This window comes from Populus trichocarpa, chromosome 3, assembly GCF_000002775.5.
Source record: "Populus trichocarpa isolate Nisqually-1 chromosome 3, P.trichocarpa_v4.1, whole genome shotgun sequence".
Lineage (NCBI taxonomy): Eukaryota > Viridiplantae > Streptophyta > Magnoliopsida > Malpighiales > Salicaceae > Populus > Populus trichocarpa.
In genome coordinates, this window is record NC_037287.2 from 20,690,763 (window position 1) to 20,708,815 (window position 18,053).

Here is an 18,053-nt window from a genome sequence, read left to right on the forward strand (position 1 = left end):
ATTTTTATTCGAGTCCAATTATTCACATTACTTTAGGACTCGTTTTATTCTAAACTTTTTTGTATTTATTTATAATTAAAAAAATTAATCAATAAAAAATATTTTTCAGTCAAAGAAAAATTTAGTTTGGTTTTTAAAAAAACATTTTTCTTTTATTTTGGGTGAAAAACACTTTCTAAAATTTATAAAAAATTTAAAAATATCATATATCAAATTTGGTCCTCAAACTTTTAATTACTATATATATATATATATATATATATATATATATATATATATATATATATATTGTTTTGAATATTTTTTTTTAATTTCATCCTCTAAAATTTGATTTTTATATTACTTTGATCCTTATTTTTATAATTGTTTTTTTCTTTTTTCTTATCATTTTTTAATTGAAATTTTTTATCTATCAAATTTAGTCCTCATTCTTTTTATTGTTACTTATTTTATTTGAAATAATTTATGAAATGGTAATTATTATTATTTTAATTTCTTCATCTTTTAATTTTTTTTATTTGTTAGATTTGATCTTTATTATTTTGATTATAATTTATTTTATTTGAGATAATTTATAAAATTATATTTTTTTTAAATTTCATTCTTATTCAACTTTTTAATTTACAAGATTGTTTCTTATTATTTTAATAAACTTGAAAAAAATAAAACATTAATAAGTTATTTTTCAGCTCATTTTTCATAATATAAATAAATACTGAAAAATATTTTCTAATCTATTTTTTATTATATTATTAAATATTAAAAAATAATTTATTTTTTTAAAATCTACTTTCTATAAAAAAATTACTTTTTAATAAATAAAGGAGACAGTTTTCATGAATTAATTATGTCAGTCAGTCAGGCAGTCCAGATGGCGGCCCGAGTTCGGCTCAATATATATTTAATAAAATAATGATATTAAAATATTATTTGTGATTTTTGAATTTTCAAAAAGGAATTTTAAAAATATTACTCTTTGCTTTGTGCAAAGTCATGTCAGAAAAACAATACCTGCGGTCACAGTCCTCTACCCTGCCTAAAAGGAGGCTTTGTGGAAAGTCATGCCAATTATTCATGAAATATTAAAAATAAATAACATCTTTATTAATAAAATTAAATATATTTTACATTATTAAAATAGTGCCATAAATAATACAACAAAAAAAGAAGGGACAGCTTGCAAATCTAAAGCTGTTTATATATAGAAATTTTAAAGATTTGTTTGGAAATGTAGTTGTTTTTATTTTTTTAAATGTTTTTTATTTAAAAAAGTATATCAATAATATTTTTTATTTTTTTAAAATTATTTTTGAAATCAATATATCAAAATAATTTAAAAATATTAAAAATATATTAATTCAAAAAAATATTTCATATTTTTTAAAAAATACTTTTAAAAATTACTTCCAAATACTATCAAAATCGACAGAGATAGGGCAGATGAATATACGAATCCAATTATTCAATTGTATCATCACATGCGACCATAAAAGTCAAAAGAATGATTAAGATGAGCTTATTATAGTCTTTAAATATGCTAAAAAGTGATAAAAAATTGATGTATATTATTCTTTCACACAGGATGCTTAGAATAATACAATAAATTGATCAAATGAGACTAAGGCTTAAATAGCCAGAACAAGAAACAACAGAAACAACTAAAAATAAGTTCACGTCTTCAACACCCTGAAGATGTGGATCCTTGCTTAAGAATAGGTAAAACTAAAACAGAATATCAAATGCTAACAACACTGTCCTAATAACTAGGACACTTATTAAAATTATTAAGACTAAGTCTAATAATTGCTCCCCTAAACTGAACATGCTTGAAGCAGTTTAGTTTATTTTTTCAGCTGAATTCACCCCAAGTGCAGCTCTGAATTTCTCGAACAGTTCCAGCCTTAGAGGCTTGGTCATAATATCAGCCAGCTGCTCATTTGTACCACAATGCTCTATGTCAATTACTTCATCCTTTGTAAGATTCCTCAGAAAATGGAATCTTACGTCAATATGCTTACTCCTACCATGAAGAACTGGATTCTTGGCAAGTTTTATTGTAGAAGAATTATCACACAGAACTTTGACACACTTCCTTTCAGTACCTCCAATCTGTTTAAGTATCTGTTGCAGCCAAATACATTGACATGCACAAGATGCAGCTGCCACAAACTCTGCTTCTGTAGTTGAGAGTGTCACCACCGGCTGTTTCTTTGATGACCAAGCCACTGCTCCTCCACTTAGCATGAAAACATATCCAGAAGTGCTTTTTCGATCATCCAAGTCCCCTGCATAGTCACTATCTGTATAAGCTAGCATCTCATCTTCACATCCCTTTCTGTAGAATACACCAAGATCAGTAGTGGCTCTAATATATCTGAGAATTCTTTTGGCTGCCATCATGTGAGATTCCATAGGATTGGCCATGAAACGGCTTATCAGACACACACTATAAGCCAAGTCAGGCCTTGTGACTGTTATATACATTAAACTCCCCACTATTTGTTTGAACAAGGTTGCATCTGCCTTCTTGCCATCTTCTTGTTTTGTCAGTCTATTGCTTCCTGGAACCATGAGATTCTTAACACCATTACAATTTTCCAGCCCAAATCTTTTCAAGATTTCTTCTGCATACTTTTTCTGACCAATATGAATGCCTTTGGAACTTTGCCGAATTTCAACTCCCAGAAAATACTTCATTTCACCGAGATCAGTCATTTCGAATTCCTTTTTCATTGACTCTTTGAACTTGCTCACCATAATTGAATCATTGCTAGTAAAAATGAGATCATCGACGTATAAACTTACAATTAGAATTCTGTTCTTCTCTTCCTTCTTTATGAACAATGTGTGTTCATAGCTACTTCTCTCAAATCCCTCCTTAGCAAAATAACCTTCAATTATGCTAAACCATGCTCTTGGCGCCTGTTTTAAGCCATAAAGTGCTTTCTTCAATTTATAAACTTTCTTCTCTTCCCCGTTAATCTCATAGCCTGGAGGTTGTGCAATGTATACATCTTCATTCAACTCGCCATAAAGAAAAGCACTTTTGACATCAAGTTGAAAAAGTGTCCATCCATTCCTTGCTGCCAAAGCTATCACTGTGCGAATTGTGTCCCACCTAGCAACTGGGGCAAAAACTTCATTGTAGTCTACCCCCTTCTCTTGTGCATATCCTTTTGCCACAAGCCGAGCCTTGCATTTGTCCACCTCTCCATTTTCATTTAACTTGGTTTTATAAACCCACTTTACTCCAATTATTTTTGCTTGCTTTGGTGCATCAACAAGCTCCCAGGTCTCATTCTTTAAGATTGCACCAATCTCCATATCCATTGCATCCCTCCATTGTTTCATTTTTGCAGCTTCTTCATAATAAATAGGATCAGCAGAAACCATAAACAATGAAAAACTTTGTACCTCTTCTTCTGCTTCAAAGTTTTCCCCTCTTATGTAGTCTTGAAGATAGGCTGGAGCTCGAGTGACTCTTCTCTCGGGCAGAGCAGGTGCTGCAGCATTACTGGGGATGCTACCGTGAGATATTGCAGCATCATTGGATTGACTGGATTCTCCTTCTTCTAGTGATTCTTCAGTTTCATTTTCTTCATCACTGGAGGCATATATGTCTGCATCAACTTCTCCCTAATCAAGCATATCATTCTTGTCTTCTTCTGTTTTTCTCCAATCCCAGCTTTGCTCTTCTTCGAACACAACATCTTTACTAACTATCACCTTTTTTGTTATGGGATCAACCATCTTGTATCCTTTGGACTCTTCACTATACCCCAGCATCACACACTTTTGACTCCTGGCATCCAATTTCAGCTTTTGTGGATTTGATACATGCACATTTCCTATGCATCCGAACACTCGGAAATAATCAACATTAGGCTTGACTCCACTCCAGCATTCTTCTGGTGTTTTATTCTTTACAGCAGAGGTTGGACTTCGGTTGAGGATATGACATGTCCATTTCACAGCATCTGGCCAAAAACGAGCAGGCATCTGTTTCTCTTCTAGCAGACATCGTACCATGTTTAGAATAGTACGATTTTTGCGCTCCGCAACTTCGTTTTGTTGAGGAGTGTAAGCTGTTGTCAATTGTCTTTTAATGCCTTCAATTCTGCAAAATTCTGTGAATTCTTTGGAGGTGAACTCCCCTCCTCTATCTGTTCTTAACCCAGCAATAGATAGACCAGATTCTTTTTCCACAGCATTTTTAAAACTTTTGAATGTCATGAAAGTTTCACTTTTCTCATGCAGGAAATACACCCAAAGTTTTCTACTCATGTCATCAATGAAGGTCAACACATACCTTTTGTTGCCATGTGATTCCGGAGTGATAGGTCCGCAAAGGTCTGAGTGTATGAGCTGCAGCTGCTGTGTTGCTCTCTAATTGCTTTTCTTTGGAATAATTTCTTGGTGTTGTTTTCCTTTCATGCAGCTTGTACATATAGAGGTTGGCACTTGAAACTTTGGAAGTCCTTGGACAAGTTCCTTTTGTTGCAGTAAATTCAGACTTGTGAAGCTTAGGTGGCCATATCTTTTATGCCATAAATCACCGAGATGATTGCTGCTCACATTTAAACAGGTAGATGATGCATGCAGCACAATATTTGCCAATACTACGAACATCCTATTTGATGTCATCTGTGTATGCATAATTAAACCCCTTCTAGGATGATAAACTCTACACTCTCCATTTTGCATCAAAATAGCCAAATTTTTCTCTTGCAACTGGCCAATGCTCAACAGATTATTTTTTAATTCAGGAACATAGTAAACTTCTGATATTACTTGAGTTATACCTTCTATTTCAAGTCTGATGTTGCCCTTCCCTTCCACTGGCATTCTGAGGTTGTTTCCAAGTTTCACCGAGTGACTGAATTCTTCATCTAGTTCCACAAACCATTGTTTGTTTCCTGTCATATGGTTAGAGCAACCAGAATCAAGAAACCATACGACCTCTCTCTTCGAATTGTGAAGTTCAACGTAAGACATCAAAAGGAGTTCTTCTTCTTCATCCAACTCAGCGTAATTAGCCCTTTTTTCCCAATCAGGACACTCATATTGAAAGTGTCCCAATTTATGGCATTTGAAACATTCAACCAGAGCCTTGTTGGATGTTTGTCTGCCTCGTCCTCTACCTCGTCCTCCTCTATACATGTTTCTGCCTCTTCCTCTGGTTGATCTCTCATCATATGTGACTTTCAACACCTGTTCCTCTATTTGTTGTCCTTGCATCCTTTGTTCATGGACAAGCAGGCTTCAATGTAATTCATCAATACTCAGGACACTTAGATCATTTGACTCCTCTATTGAACAAACAACATAGTTAAATTTTGGAGTCAATGATCTAAGTATCTTACCCACCACTGTGCTTTGTTCCATCGCCTCACCATTTGTTTTCATTTTGTTAACCAAGGCTAGAGTTCGACCCAAGAGGCTGTCAATTTTCTCTCCTTCTTTCATGGCTAGTAACTCGAATTCCTTCCTCAAAGCTTGAAGTTGTGCTCTTCTAACCTTTGTGGACCCTTGATATTTCTGCTTCATTGAGTCCCAAATAGCTTTTGATGTTCTCTTGTCGAGAATTGTCTCCAAAATCTCCCTGTCAATTGCTTGAAACAAGAAATTTTTAACTTTCAAGTCTTTGAGTTTGATCTCCTCTACACTCTTCCTCTGTGCCTCACTTGCTGCTGCATTTCCAACAGCTAGTGTTGGAATCCCTTCGTCCACAAGATTCCACATCTCCTTGCTCCTAAGGAAATTCTCCATTGTCATTGCCCAGAAATCGTAATGGCCATCAAATCTCGGAATGGAAGGCTGCACGAATTTGTCTGTGGTTGACATCCCGATTTTCTGTGTTGATTGCACTCTCACGGTGTGATTTTCACTCTCACCCTCACACACTCTGTGTTGATTTTCACTCTCACACACTTTCACTCACATTCGTGTTTGCTCTTACTGTCACACACACTCTCACACACTTTCACTCACACTCGTGTTTGATCTCACTGTCACACACTCTATACTTGCTCACACCCCCACACAATCAGGTCCCTTTTTTTAGGCTCTGATACCAAATGATAAAAAACTGATGTATATTATTCTTTCACACAGGATGCTTAGAATAATACAATAAATTGATCAAATGAGACTAAGGCTTAAATAGCCAGAACAAGAAACAACAGAAACAGCTAAAAATAAGTTCACGTCTTCAACACCCTGAAGATGTGGATCCTTGCTTAAGAATAAGTAAAACTAAAACAGAATATCAAATGCTAACAACACTGTCCTAATAACTAGGACACTTATTAAAATTATTAAGACAGTCTAACAAAAAGGAGTTAATATTACTTTCACCTTTCCCCTCTTCGGATTACATTTATAGTTTTCCATTAGCTTACCGATCTACGGCTCAAATCCCATTTCACTGTCTCCTTCCTTCCTCCTTCACCTCTCCCCTTGCCCCTACAAAAATCGCCGGAACCTCCTATCCCTACCCACCAAAAACTTTCAAATCTCTAGCTTTCCCTCGTTTTCTCGAGAAACAAACAGAAACCCGAAACCCCAATTTCCCAATTCATTTATTTCAAGGGCACAAAGTAAACAGCAAGAAAATCCACCGGAGGGAAAGCCCTAAGGAACAACTGGCCACGAAGGCAGCCAGGAAAACATCTCTTTGGACACGAGCTAAACTTCTAAAACTGCGGTTGTTGAGAGCTTGTAAGTAGTTTAAGTTTCTGTCCATTTGGCTTTTTATGACAGGCATCATGTTTTTTTTAATTCAAAATAATACTACATGAAAAATAATCCTCTTAAGAGAAATTATCAAAATTATTTGCACATTTCATTATCATATTTTTTTTAATGATAAAATATCAATTTTTTCTAAACACAAATATACAACTTATTAAGCAAATTTCATATGACACAATATAAATTAATTAATTATTTTAATAATTAATTTATATCATTTAATACAAATTATGTGGAACAAGGCACGTCGTTAATAATCTTAATTAAAGAAATTTAATACATCACTTAATTTGTATCACTCATGTGGTCCATATATATATATATATATATATATATATATATATATATATATATATATATTACAGGTTAAATTGTTGCTAGTGAAGGCAAACTTAAGGCTGGAAGTTTCATCTCTTTTTTGGGTTTCGTAATTGAATTTGTTTTCTCTGTGGTAACAATTTTTTTGATCTGCTTTTTTGTTCTAATACTAGCTACCATCTCAATTCAGTCACAGGATGGAATCTGGTCGACCATCAAGTACTAATCATGAGCTGAGTCATCAAGTTTCGCTTGATATTGATAGATTAGCCCAATCCGTGACGGAAGAGCTGGAAATCTCAAATCCTTTCTCCGACACATGCTGTATATATAAAGTTCCTGAGCGATTACGCGAGCTGAACGAAAAGGCCTACACACCTCGATTAGTCTCCATAGGCCCAATTCACCATTGTAATGACACGCTAAAAGCCATGGAAGACCACAAAAGAATGTACCTGAAAGAATTCATTGCCCGGACCAAGGTAAGTGTGAAGGGTTTTATTGAATTGATCAAGGCGAAGGAAACAAGATTGCGTAATTGCTATGCGGAGACAAATGGGTTTAGTAGCGAATACTTCATAAAAATGATATTAATGGATGCTGCCTTCGTCATTATGTTTTTGCTGAAGTGGACTTACACAGACTTCAGAGGAAGCAGAGACAGCATTTTCTATCCTCCATACAAGAGTGTAGATGTAAGGGTTGATATCTGTTTGCTTGAAAATCAGCTCCCGTTCTTCATCCTCGAGGAGTTGTGTGGACTATCCCCTATATTCGGCAATTCTCCAAAAGCTACACTGATTGGGCTTACTCATTGGTTCTTTTCATATGAATGGGGTTCATGGGCAGTAGGGGAATATTTGGGGAGAGTAGATTTCTCCGAAGTGAAACATTTGGTTGACTTTCTTACAATTTATCATCGGCCAACTGAACAGCAACAGTATGAGGAACTTGAGGTTCTAACCGCACCCAGTGTAAAGGAGCTCCACCAAGCGGGGGTCAAGTTTGTGCTGAGTTCAAGCAAACATCTTCTTGACATAAAATTCGATAGAAATAAAGGGAGACTAGAGTTCCCACGATTACAGTTAGATGACAGAACAGAAATCATAATCAGGAATATGCAAGCCTTTGAGCAGTGCCATGGCCTGAAACATGGTTATGTTGGTGACTATATCTTCTTGATGGGTCTCTTTGTCAGTGCCAGTAAGGATGTGGAAATGCTTGTTGAAAATCGTATTATAGAAAACTGGCTACCGTCTAATGAGGAAGTGGTACAACTCTTTTACAATCTCAACAAACAAAATAGTGTGTGGTCAGGTTCTTTTCTCTTTAAAGGTCTCATTAAAGATCTGACTGCATTCTGCGAAAGGCCATGGAACAAATGGAAGGCAAATTTAAAGCAAAATTATTTCAATACCCCATGGGCAGCAGTCTCTGTCTCAGGAGCTGTTATTCTTCTCATTCTGACTGTCATACAATCCGTCTGCTCTATACTTCAAGTAGTTTAGCTTCTGCAATTTCAATTCTTTCATGTTGCTCTGTACTCTATACTTCAAGTAGTTTAGCTTCTGCAATTTCAATTCTTTCATGTTGCTCTGTACTCTATACCCATAATCCTTGTTTTCAATAGAAATTCCAAGTTATCTCCTCCAGAGGTCAGCAGTCTCGTAATTGAATTTGTTTTCTCAGTGGTAACAATTTTTTTGTCTGCTTGTTTTGTTCTAATACTAGCTATCATCTCAGTTCAGTCACACTCACATGTGCTGAATCATCAAGTTTCGCTTGATATTGATAGATTACGCGAGGCACCTGTGAAGGGACAGCTGGAAATCCCATACGCTTTCTCCACCACATGTGCCATATATAAAGTTCAAGAGCGATTACGCGAGTTGAACGAAAAGGCCTACACACCTCGTGTAGTCTCCATAGGCCCAATTCACCACGGTAAAGAGAAGCTAAAAGCCATGGAAGACCACAAAAGAATGTACCTGCGGGAATTCCTTGCCCGGACAGGGGTAAGTGAGGAGGCTTTTATTGAATTGATCAAGTAGAACGAAAAAAGATTGCGTAATTGCTATGCGGAGACCAATGGGTTTAGTAGCGAATACTTCATAAAAATGATATTAATGGATGCTGCCTTCGTCATTATGTTATTGCTGAAGTGGACTTACACAGACTTCAGAGGAAGCAGAGACAGCATTTTCCATCCTCCATACATGGGTGTAGATGTAAGGGTTGATATCTGTTTGCTTGAAAATCAGATCCCGTTCTCCATCCTCGAGGAGTTGTGTGGACTATCCCCTGTTTTCTTCCTTGAACTTTTCTTCTAAATGACATATTTGTTTCAGTATAAATTCCAAGCAATGAAGACTGTATAATTTGTTCTGATTGTCTCTTTGAAACTGAAATTGTTTTATTCTATGCCTTCCAGGCGCATGCTTAACATGGGGTTTAAGGTCTTAGCGGCTGTTTTCTTTCATCTTAGATTATTGATAAAGGAAGAAAACGCACCTCCTTACTCACACACCTTGAGATTATTGTTTACATTAACATAAATTAGGATTGAAAGGGAAAAGGAAGGGAAGAAAGAACCCTATGTTGAAGATCAATCTAGATTTCTCTACAGCACCTCCTGTTTTTAGAATTCTCTCCACTATTTCCAAAGTGTAAGAGCGTGTTTGTGTGCTAGAGTGAGTGGGTGAGAAAAAGGAGAGTTTAGGTGGTGTGAGAAATATTATGAAAAGAAAAGCATCTAGTGTGCAAGTGGCATACAAATTAGGAGGTGTCCTCGTATCTTGTTATTAAATAAAACCTAGTTGTTTATTAACCCAGTTTGGTTTGTTTGAAATTGAAATAATTTTTAAAATAATTTCTGATTTAAAAATATTTAAAAATAAATTTTTAACACTAGTATGTTAAAATTATTAAAAACATTAAAAAAAATTAAATTTATGTTTTTTTTAATTTTTAAACCAAAAACACTTTTAAAAAAACATCTAAAAACAAAACAAAAACAAAAATTATAACAAACACCCTCTAAATCATACACCTCAACGTTGCTATAAGATATTACCAAAAAAATGAAAAATAGTATTACGAATCTCCAAAACAACACATCACAAATTGCATTTAAATAGCCATTTGAGCATAAGATTAAATAAAATCTTTTCATTTTCACTGTAGCAAGTTAACAAAAATTATTTCTTAAAAATATATTATAAAAAAACCAGTAAAGAATAGCAATATATATAAAAAAAAAACCTCGATATTGTGGCTTAACTTATCAAACATGTTTCGAACCATGAACTCTATCAGGTTCGATAATTTTCTCTCCTTAAATTTATATTTAGCCTTAATAATAATAATAATAATAATAATAATAAAAGAGCCAAAGCCTAGACTCGCGGGCATATGGGTCAGCACGCTTAGGCAACTGCAATGAGGAGCCAAGAGTACTGGAAGGCCCTTCAAGGCCTCATTTTAAAAGGGATGAATGATTTGTCATCGGTTTTTTTTTTTTTTTAAAAATAAGCGATATGTCGCCAACTAGGACAGACAACATGTCGTTTGCAAGCCTAGATTCTAGCCACCAGAACGGTGCCTAGAAAATTAGGGTAGAGACATAAAACTCAATTTAATTTTCAGATATTTCAACTCAAAAACATCTCACCAACACCCTTATAATACTCGAGAATTATTTTATCAATTCCAAATAGCCCTAAAACCCGAAATCAAATAAGATTAGCTTTGGTTTTGTTAGTTTAGATGTGGTTTTTCATGCGATATTGGGGCTCCAAACAACCAACCCGATTGACATGATTGTTTGCTTTATGCTATACTTCAAACCAGGTTTATAATAGAATTTTGTTAACTTGTAAAACACTGTAATTGTAATGCCTTAAAGCCACTGTAGAGAATGCTTCCACATTTGATGCATTTGCTTTATCCTATACTTGAAACGAGGTTTGAGAATATTATATTCTAAGTTCTAACCCTTCTAGCGCTGAATATTCCTCAAAGAAAATGGCAGGAAAAATCAATAATTTTATGGCTTTTTATGGTTTTAACTACAAGTGCAAATCCATTTGATAGAACAGAGAGGTTCGTTAAACATTTCATGCCATTTCTGCATCAATGTTAAATCCTTCATGAAGAGATTGATCTGGGTTTCGGTCTAGATATTGAATGTGCAGTTACCTCCGGAGTTAGCTTTACTCTCTCGGGTTATATAGCCTGATCTGTTGATCTTAATTGTGGATCATTTTGGAACTTATATTAAATAGGGAGAGTCTACCATTCTCGGTACATTTCTTGATCAAACTTTTCTCTAATCATAAAATATCTTTTTATATTAAATCATTTAAAGATACCAAATATAAGTTTCGGTTTCCCTACCTACACTTTTTTTTTTCTCAAACTATAATTTGATCTTGAATTTTTTTTTTTTTGGAGCATTTATCTAACTGTTTGGTAATTGTGATACTAGCGATTGTCTAGGCACGGTATGAACGTTGCTGGAACATCAAGAATGCAGATGGATAGTGGCGATCATGTTTCTCTCGACATTGCCAAATTAGCAGAGTCTGTGGAAGGAAAGTTGAAAACCTTGCGTTCTTTTTCAGATCAGTGATCCATCTACAGAGTTCCAAAACGACTACGTGAGTTAAATGGAAAGGCTTACACACCTCGAGTAATCTCCATTGGCCCACTTCACTACGGAAAAGAAGAGCTAATAGAAATGGAAGAGCATAAGAGACTGTACCTGAGGGAATTTCTTGAATTGAGCAAGGTAAGGGTGAGGGATTTTATTGCAGCTATTGCAGAGAGCGAGACTAGATTGCGTAGTTGTTATGCAGAAACCTTCGATAAACTAAGTAAAGAGGAATTTGTGGAAATGGTGTTGTTGGATTGCTCCTTTCTCATTATGTTCTTTCTGAAAGCATTTCCCCCTGTTATCCAAAGTAGATATATTGACCGCATATTCAATAAACCATGGATGCTAGATGAAATAAGTATTGATTTGTGCTTGCTTGAAAATCAGCTTCCATTCTTCATTGTTGAGGACTTGTTCAATCTATCCAAACTACAGCACCATTGTGAGGAATATTCCATGATTAAGCTTACTTACGCGTTCTTACTTGCTGCATGGCAATCATGGGTGTCAGAGGAAATTTTGGAGAAAATCAATTTGCTTAAAGTAGAGCATTTTGTTGACTTTCTAAGAATCTGTCAGCAGCCAGCACAGGAGATGCAGCCAAAGAAACTTGCGACTATAACCACTCCCAGTGTAGCAGAGCTCCATCGGGCTGGAATCAAGTTCAAGTTAGGGTCCAGCATAAACCCCCTCCTCATAAAATTTGATGATAATAAAGGGACGTTGGAAATCCCACAGTTAAAGATAGGCGAGCACGCAGAAATCCTATTCAGAAATCTCCAAGCTTTTGAGCAATGCAATTACGATGCTAATAAATATGTATGTAACTATATTACCATGCTCTCTTTGCTTGTCCCCGATGCCAAGGATGTGGAAATACTTGTTAAAGAAGGAATTATAGAAAATTGGCTCCATGATAATGATGCAGTTTCACGCCTTTTTCGCAATCTTTCCAAGGAAAATGTTATCAACGTCAACAATTTCTACTTTTCTGGTGTAGTTGAAGATCTGAACAAGTACTACAGTAAGCGGGTACACAAATGGAAGGCAGCCTTGAAGCAGAAATATTTCCGTAATCCATGGACTATAATCTCTGTTGTAGCAGCTGCTGTTATAGTCATACTCACTATCATACAGACAGTGTGTTCGATCATTCAAGTTGTTTGATTATGCTATTTCAGTTGTTTTCTGTAAATTAACTGTGTATTCTGTTATCTCTTCCCATGAAATTTCTATATATGTTCTTCAATTACTCATCAATATTTCCTCCCTATCTTGCTTTCTCTGCTACATAATTAGCATATATAAAATGCAATCAATTTTTGCTGTTTCAGTTTACTCATGTCATTAAAGTAGCTACATTATCCCCCACTTATTGTTGCCTTGTAATTTCTATCTTCTGCTTTTGGCACTTTCTGGTGTAGTTAAAAGATCTGAACAAGTACTGCAGCAAGCGGAGAGACAAATGGAAGGCAGCCTTAAAACAGAAGTATTTCCATATTTGCTTCGTTGTGGTAAGAAGCAACTTGATCAGCTCAACAGTCCTGATACTGTTGGATTGTCATCTTTGAATGTCACTTTCTCTGAAACTAAAAAACCTTAAAATTCAAATCTATTTTTATATGCCATTTAGTTCTTGTTCAAACAATTCTGCTCATAAGACACCTGCAGTCATTTTCTTCAGGTCTGTCGTAAGCAGGTTTGCATGTCATTGTTCTATGCAAGACATGCTTGATGTTTAAGTTAACATCCGTGTTTTAATAAATCTCAGTTTCTTTCATGCCTAGTTTTTTTCTTCAACATGGTTATTGTATGAATCAAACTGCAATCAATTTGTCAAATAGTAAAATCACGGAGAAGGGACAGGAAACGGTCAGGGATGTTGAATGAAGAGCAGAATTGTTGCCAGATCGAGAATGGTTAATTTCCCACAGTAATTATATGGTTTGAGTTGATCAAGAAGAAGGTTGGGTTTCTAGATTTTTGTGAAAAGGTAACCAGATGATCATTGTAAGCAGCAGGTATTGGAGTTGACCATTCTGACAGAGAATCAGCTGACACATTTTTGATGTCCCAGTCATCAGTTGTATGACCAGCAAATAGATAAGGGCCATAAAGTATTGCTTGAATTGAAGCAAACTCAGGCCTGTCATCTGAATTTCATGCACAAGAATTTGTCAGCTCCATTTTTCATTAGAGTCCTTCACATATCAACACACAGAAGCATCTTTTAGGGGTTATCTCGTGTTATATCTTTGATTTTCTCCAGTCTTATACTGATAGGCAGCTTAAGGGTTAATTTGTCATCAGGGCTCCATAATCGTCTAGTGATTGATTAGAAATTGCTTTGAATGTAGAAGATGGAAAGAATGGGGCAATTGGGATTCAACTGAATTGTTTTCCCTTTGTTTCTCATTTTTAAAGAAAAAAAAATGTAAAGCATTATGCTTGTGCTTCACACCTGAGGCTGGAATTGTTGGTGGGAGAAACCACTGGTGGTGGCTTTGAAACACTCGGAGGGGATAAAACACACTGTTTTATTTCAAGAACACAAGCTTACAATTAATTAACACAAAAGCTTAACAATACACGCCCTCTCTCTTTCTCTCTAGTGTTTCTCTCTAGTCTCTCCACACAGAATAACATAAGCTTAGCTTGCTATTTATACACGAATTCAAAACAAGAAAATTCAACCTTCAAGTGTGAAGGCGGCTGGCGGCAAACAGCTGGTGGCTGGCGGCTGGCGGCTGGCCGGTTGGTGGCTGGGCGGTGACAGCTGGTGGCTGCCTTCCTTGACCATCTAGATTGAGTTTAATATTCAACAAATCTCCCCTTTAAACTCAATCGAGGGATGTCATGCCAAGCATGAACTTTAATCGGATAAATACTTCTCCTTTTAATGGCTTTGTGAAGATGTCAGCAACTTGATCATTTGTGTTGCAAGATATCAGTTGGACTTCTTCATTCTTCACATGTTCCCGGATAAAGTGATGACGTGTATCAATGTGTTTGCTCCTCTCATGATACACTGGGTTCTTTGCCAATGCGATTGCTGATCGATTGTCAATATAAATCTCCGTAGGATTTTCTTGAGGAAATCCCAAAAACTTCAGCATATTCCTTAACCATATTGAGTGGCATACGGCTGAGTTGGCAGCAACATACTCAGCTTCACAGCTTGATAATGTTACAATCGATTGCTTCTTGGATGACCATGTGAAAGATGTGTCTCCCATGAAAAAGACAAACCCTGTTGTGCTTTTCCTTTCATCCAAATCTCTACCCCAATCACTATCCGAGTAGCCTACAAGATTAAAGTCTTTACTTGAGGTATAAAACATACCTTCATTCATTGTGCCTTTGATGTAGCGAAGAATTCTCTTAGCTGCATTCAAGTGAGACTGGTCTGGCGTCTCCATGTATCTGCTGACGAGTCCGACTCCGTAGAGTATATCCGGTCTGGTACATGTCAAGTACCTTAAGCTTCCTACTAAGCTTTTGAAGTAAGCTGGATCAACATTTCCAACCTTACTTTTCCTCAATTCCACTCCATTCTCAACTGGAGTTGATACCGGATTGCAGCTTTCCATCTTGAACCTTTCAAGAATATCTTTGGCGTAACCGCTTTGGGATACAAAAATCCCTTCTTCTTTCTGCGTTACTTCCAAGCCAAGAAAATGTGACATTAGACCAATGTCAGTCATCTCAAACTCATGTACCATATTTTGTTTGAAGTCGTCAAACATGGTAGGGTTGTTGCCGGTGAATATCAAATCATCAACATACAGGCACGCAAATAAGATGCTGCCATTTGCTCCTTTCTTCACATATATGGCGTGTTCATATGGACATTTCTCAAATCCATTATCTTGAAAATACCTGTCAATTCTGGTATTCCAAGCACGCGGAGCTTGCTTCAAACCGTAGAGAGCTTTCTTCAACTTGTATACTTTGCCTTTATTTTCAGCTTCAATGTATCCAAGTGGTTGTTCAACATAGATCTCTTCTTCTAGGAAGCCATTCAGAAATGCTGACTTCACATCGAGTTGATAGATCTTCCATCTATGTTGTGCAGCTAGTGAGATCATCAGTCTGATTGTCTCTAGTCGGGCTACTGGAGCAAATACTTCTCCATAGTCAATGCCTTCTCTCTGTTTGTAGCCTTTAGCCACTAATCTGGCTTTGTATCTTTGCACTTCTCCTTTTGCATTTTTCTTTGTCTTGTAAACCCATTTGACACCTATTGCTTTCTTGTTTTCTGGTAGATAAGTCAGCTTCCAGGTATCATTCTTCTCAATGGCATGTATTTCTTCATCCATTGCTTTAATCCATTTCTCTTCTGTGACAGCTTCATTGAAGCTTAATGGGTCACTATCTGCAAAGAAACAAAACAAATTTGTATCTTCCATTACTTGAGTGGCATCGTACAGCTCTTCAAGATTTCTCATCCTTCTTGGTTCTTCTGATGAGGATGCTGATGGTGGTGTTGATGATGATGCTCCTGGTGTGTTCCTCCTGTTGAATACAGGGAATCTGTGTACCGGACTTTGTGGTTCAGCTGCTGGTACAATCGGTTCTTCGACAAGTACTGTTGGTACTTCTTCACCTTCAAGGATCAAATCCATATTGATCCATTTGACTGCTTCTTGATCATCATTCCATTCCCAAGATTTATCTTCTTCAAAGATAACATCTCTACTCATAATCATCTTCTTCGTGATGGGATTATACAGCTTGTATCCCATCCTTCTTTCACCATATCCCACAAAGATGCATCTCTCGCTTTTATCATCGAGTTTTCTCCTTCTTGCATCTGGGATCTTTGCATATGCCACACAACCAAAGACTCGTAGATGAGTAACACTTGGTTTGTGACCACTCCATGCTTCTTCTGGAGTGACTCCTTGCAAACTTCTGGTTGGGCAGCGATTCAGTAGATACACTGCACATGATACAGCTTCAGCCCAGTATTGCTTGGGCAACTTCTTTGCTTTGAGCAGACTTCTTGCCATGTCAAGAATCGTGCGATTCTTCCTTTCAGCTACACCATTCAGCTGTGGTGTATAAGCAGGCGTTGTTTGATGTCTGATGCCTTGTTGTGTACAGAAGGCTTCAAAGTCATTTGCTGTATATTCTCCACCTTGATCAGATCTCACGGTTCTGATCATGTAGCCACTTTGCTTCTCCACAATTGCTTTAAAATCTTTAAAACAATTGAATACTTCTGACTTACTCTTCAGAAAGTATATCCACGTCTTTCTACTAAAATCATCAATAAAAGTGAGGAAGTACCTATTCTGTCCAGTCGACATAGGCGTAATTGGGCCACACACATCTGTGTGTACTAACTCCAGTGGCCTCTTTGCTTTCCAGTTGACTTCTTTGGAAAAACTGGATCTGTGATGTTTGCTGAGGACACAACTCTCACAGACTTCATCTGGATGATCAATGTGAGGCAAACCTCTGACCATCTTCTTGCTTGCTAGCATCTTCAAGCTCGTGAAATTCAGATGTCCAAGCCTCAGGTGCCAAAGCCATTCTTCACTGTTGGTGATGACACTTAAACACCTTGCTGCATCATACTGGATGTTCAAAGGAAACATCCTATTCTTGGACATTTTCACATAGGCCATTAATCTCCAATTGTTGTCTCTAATTGTCAGATGACAATTCTTCGAGTAAAAAGTATATCCTCTCTCCAAAAGTTGACCTAAGCTGATCAGGTTCTGCTTTATGGCTGGGACATAATAAACATTGGCGATGTAGCTGGAATCGCCGTTCTTCAACTTGATTGGGATGCTGCCTTTACCTTTGAATGGAACCTTTGAGGTATCTCCAAAAGTAACTAGACCTTGCTTGGTCTCATCTAGATCACTAAATAACTCTCGGTAGCCACACATGTGATTGCTGGCTCCAGTATCTAGATACCATATATTTTCCTGTTTCTCGCCAAGTTCTTGTTGGACAAGAAATGCAGCTTCTATGTCATCCTTCTCTGCATAGTTGGCTTGCTCACGTATCTCCAACGGAGCTTTCCTTCTGCATTCAGTGCTATAGTGCCCAAATTGATTGCAACTATAACATTTGATATTCCTCTTGTCACGGTTATTGTAACCGCCTCCTCTTCCTCTAGGAGTGAATGCTTGTTGTCCTCGACCTCCTCTGGTGGTGTTTCTACCACCTCTTCCTCTAAAGCTTGTATTCCAAGAACCTCTTCCTTGGAATCTCTGGAATCCTCCTCTGGATTGTTGACTTCCTGCTTGAGTGGTATATCCACTTGTTGAAGTCTCCCCTTGCTCATATCTGTCCTTGAGAGACAGCTTTGCTT

At 36.6% G+C, this 18,053-nt stretch overlaps 1 protein-coding gene and 1 pseudogene across 2 annotated transcripts; both read left to right on the forward strand.

Moving 5' to 3' along the window:
• The first annotated feature begins 6,341 nt into the window (after positions 1–6,341).
• Positions 6,342–9,457, forward strand: LOC18109121 (UPF0481 protein At3g47200). 2 transcript variants are annotated; one of them, XM_052451306.1, is made up of 3 exons: positions 6,342–6,720; positions 7,245–8,388; positions 8,803–9,457. In XM_052451306.1, the coding sequence occupies exons 2-3, from the start codon at positions 7,269–7,271 to the stop codon at positions 9,120–9,122; spliced, it is 1,440 nt and encodes a 479-aa protein (XP_052307266.1). In that variant the 5' UTR covers positions 6,342–6,720; positions 7,245–7,268; the 3' UTR covers positions 9,123–9,457. The 2 variants fall into 2 exon arrangements, with proteins under 2 accessions (XP_052307266.1, XP_052307265.1); XM_052451305.1 differs by having other exon boundaries at positions 7,262–8,388.
• A 1,620-nt stretch (positions 9,458–11,077) lies between these two features.
• Positions 11,078–12,985, forward strand: LOC7493254 (UPF0481 protein At3g47200-like; annotated as a pseudogene).
• Positions 12,986–18,053: the final 5,068 nt, after the last annotated feature.

What these genes read in the sequence shown, in the direction of transcription:
- LOC18109121 (XM_052451306.1), top strand. Translation starts at nt 7,269, where the DNA reads ATGGAATCTGGTCGACCATCAAGTACTAATCATGAGCTGAGTCATCAA. An exon ending in ACAAAATAGTGTGTGGTCAG is followed by an intron (nt 8,389 to 8,802) that starts GTTCTTTTCTCT and finishes TTCTAATACTAG; the next exon opens with CTATCATCTCAGTTCAGTCA.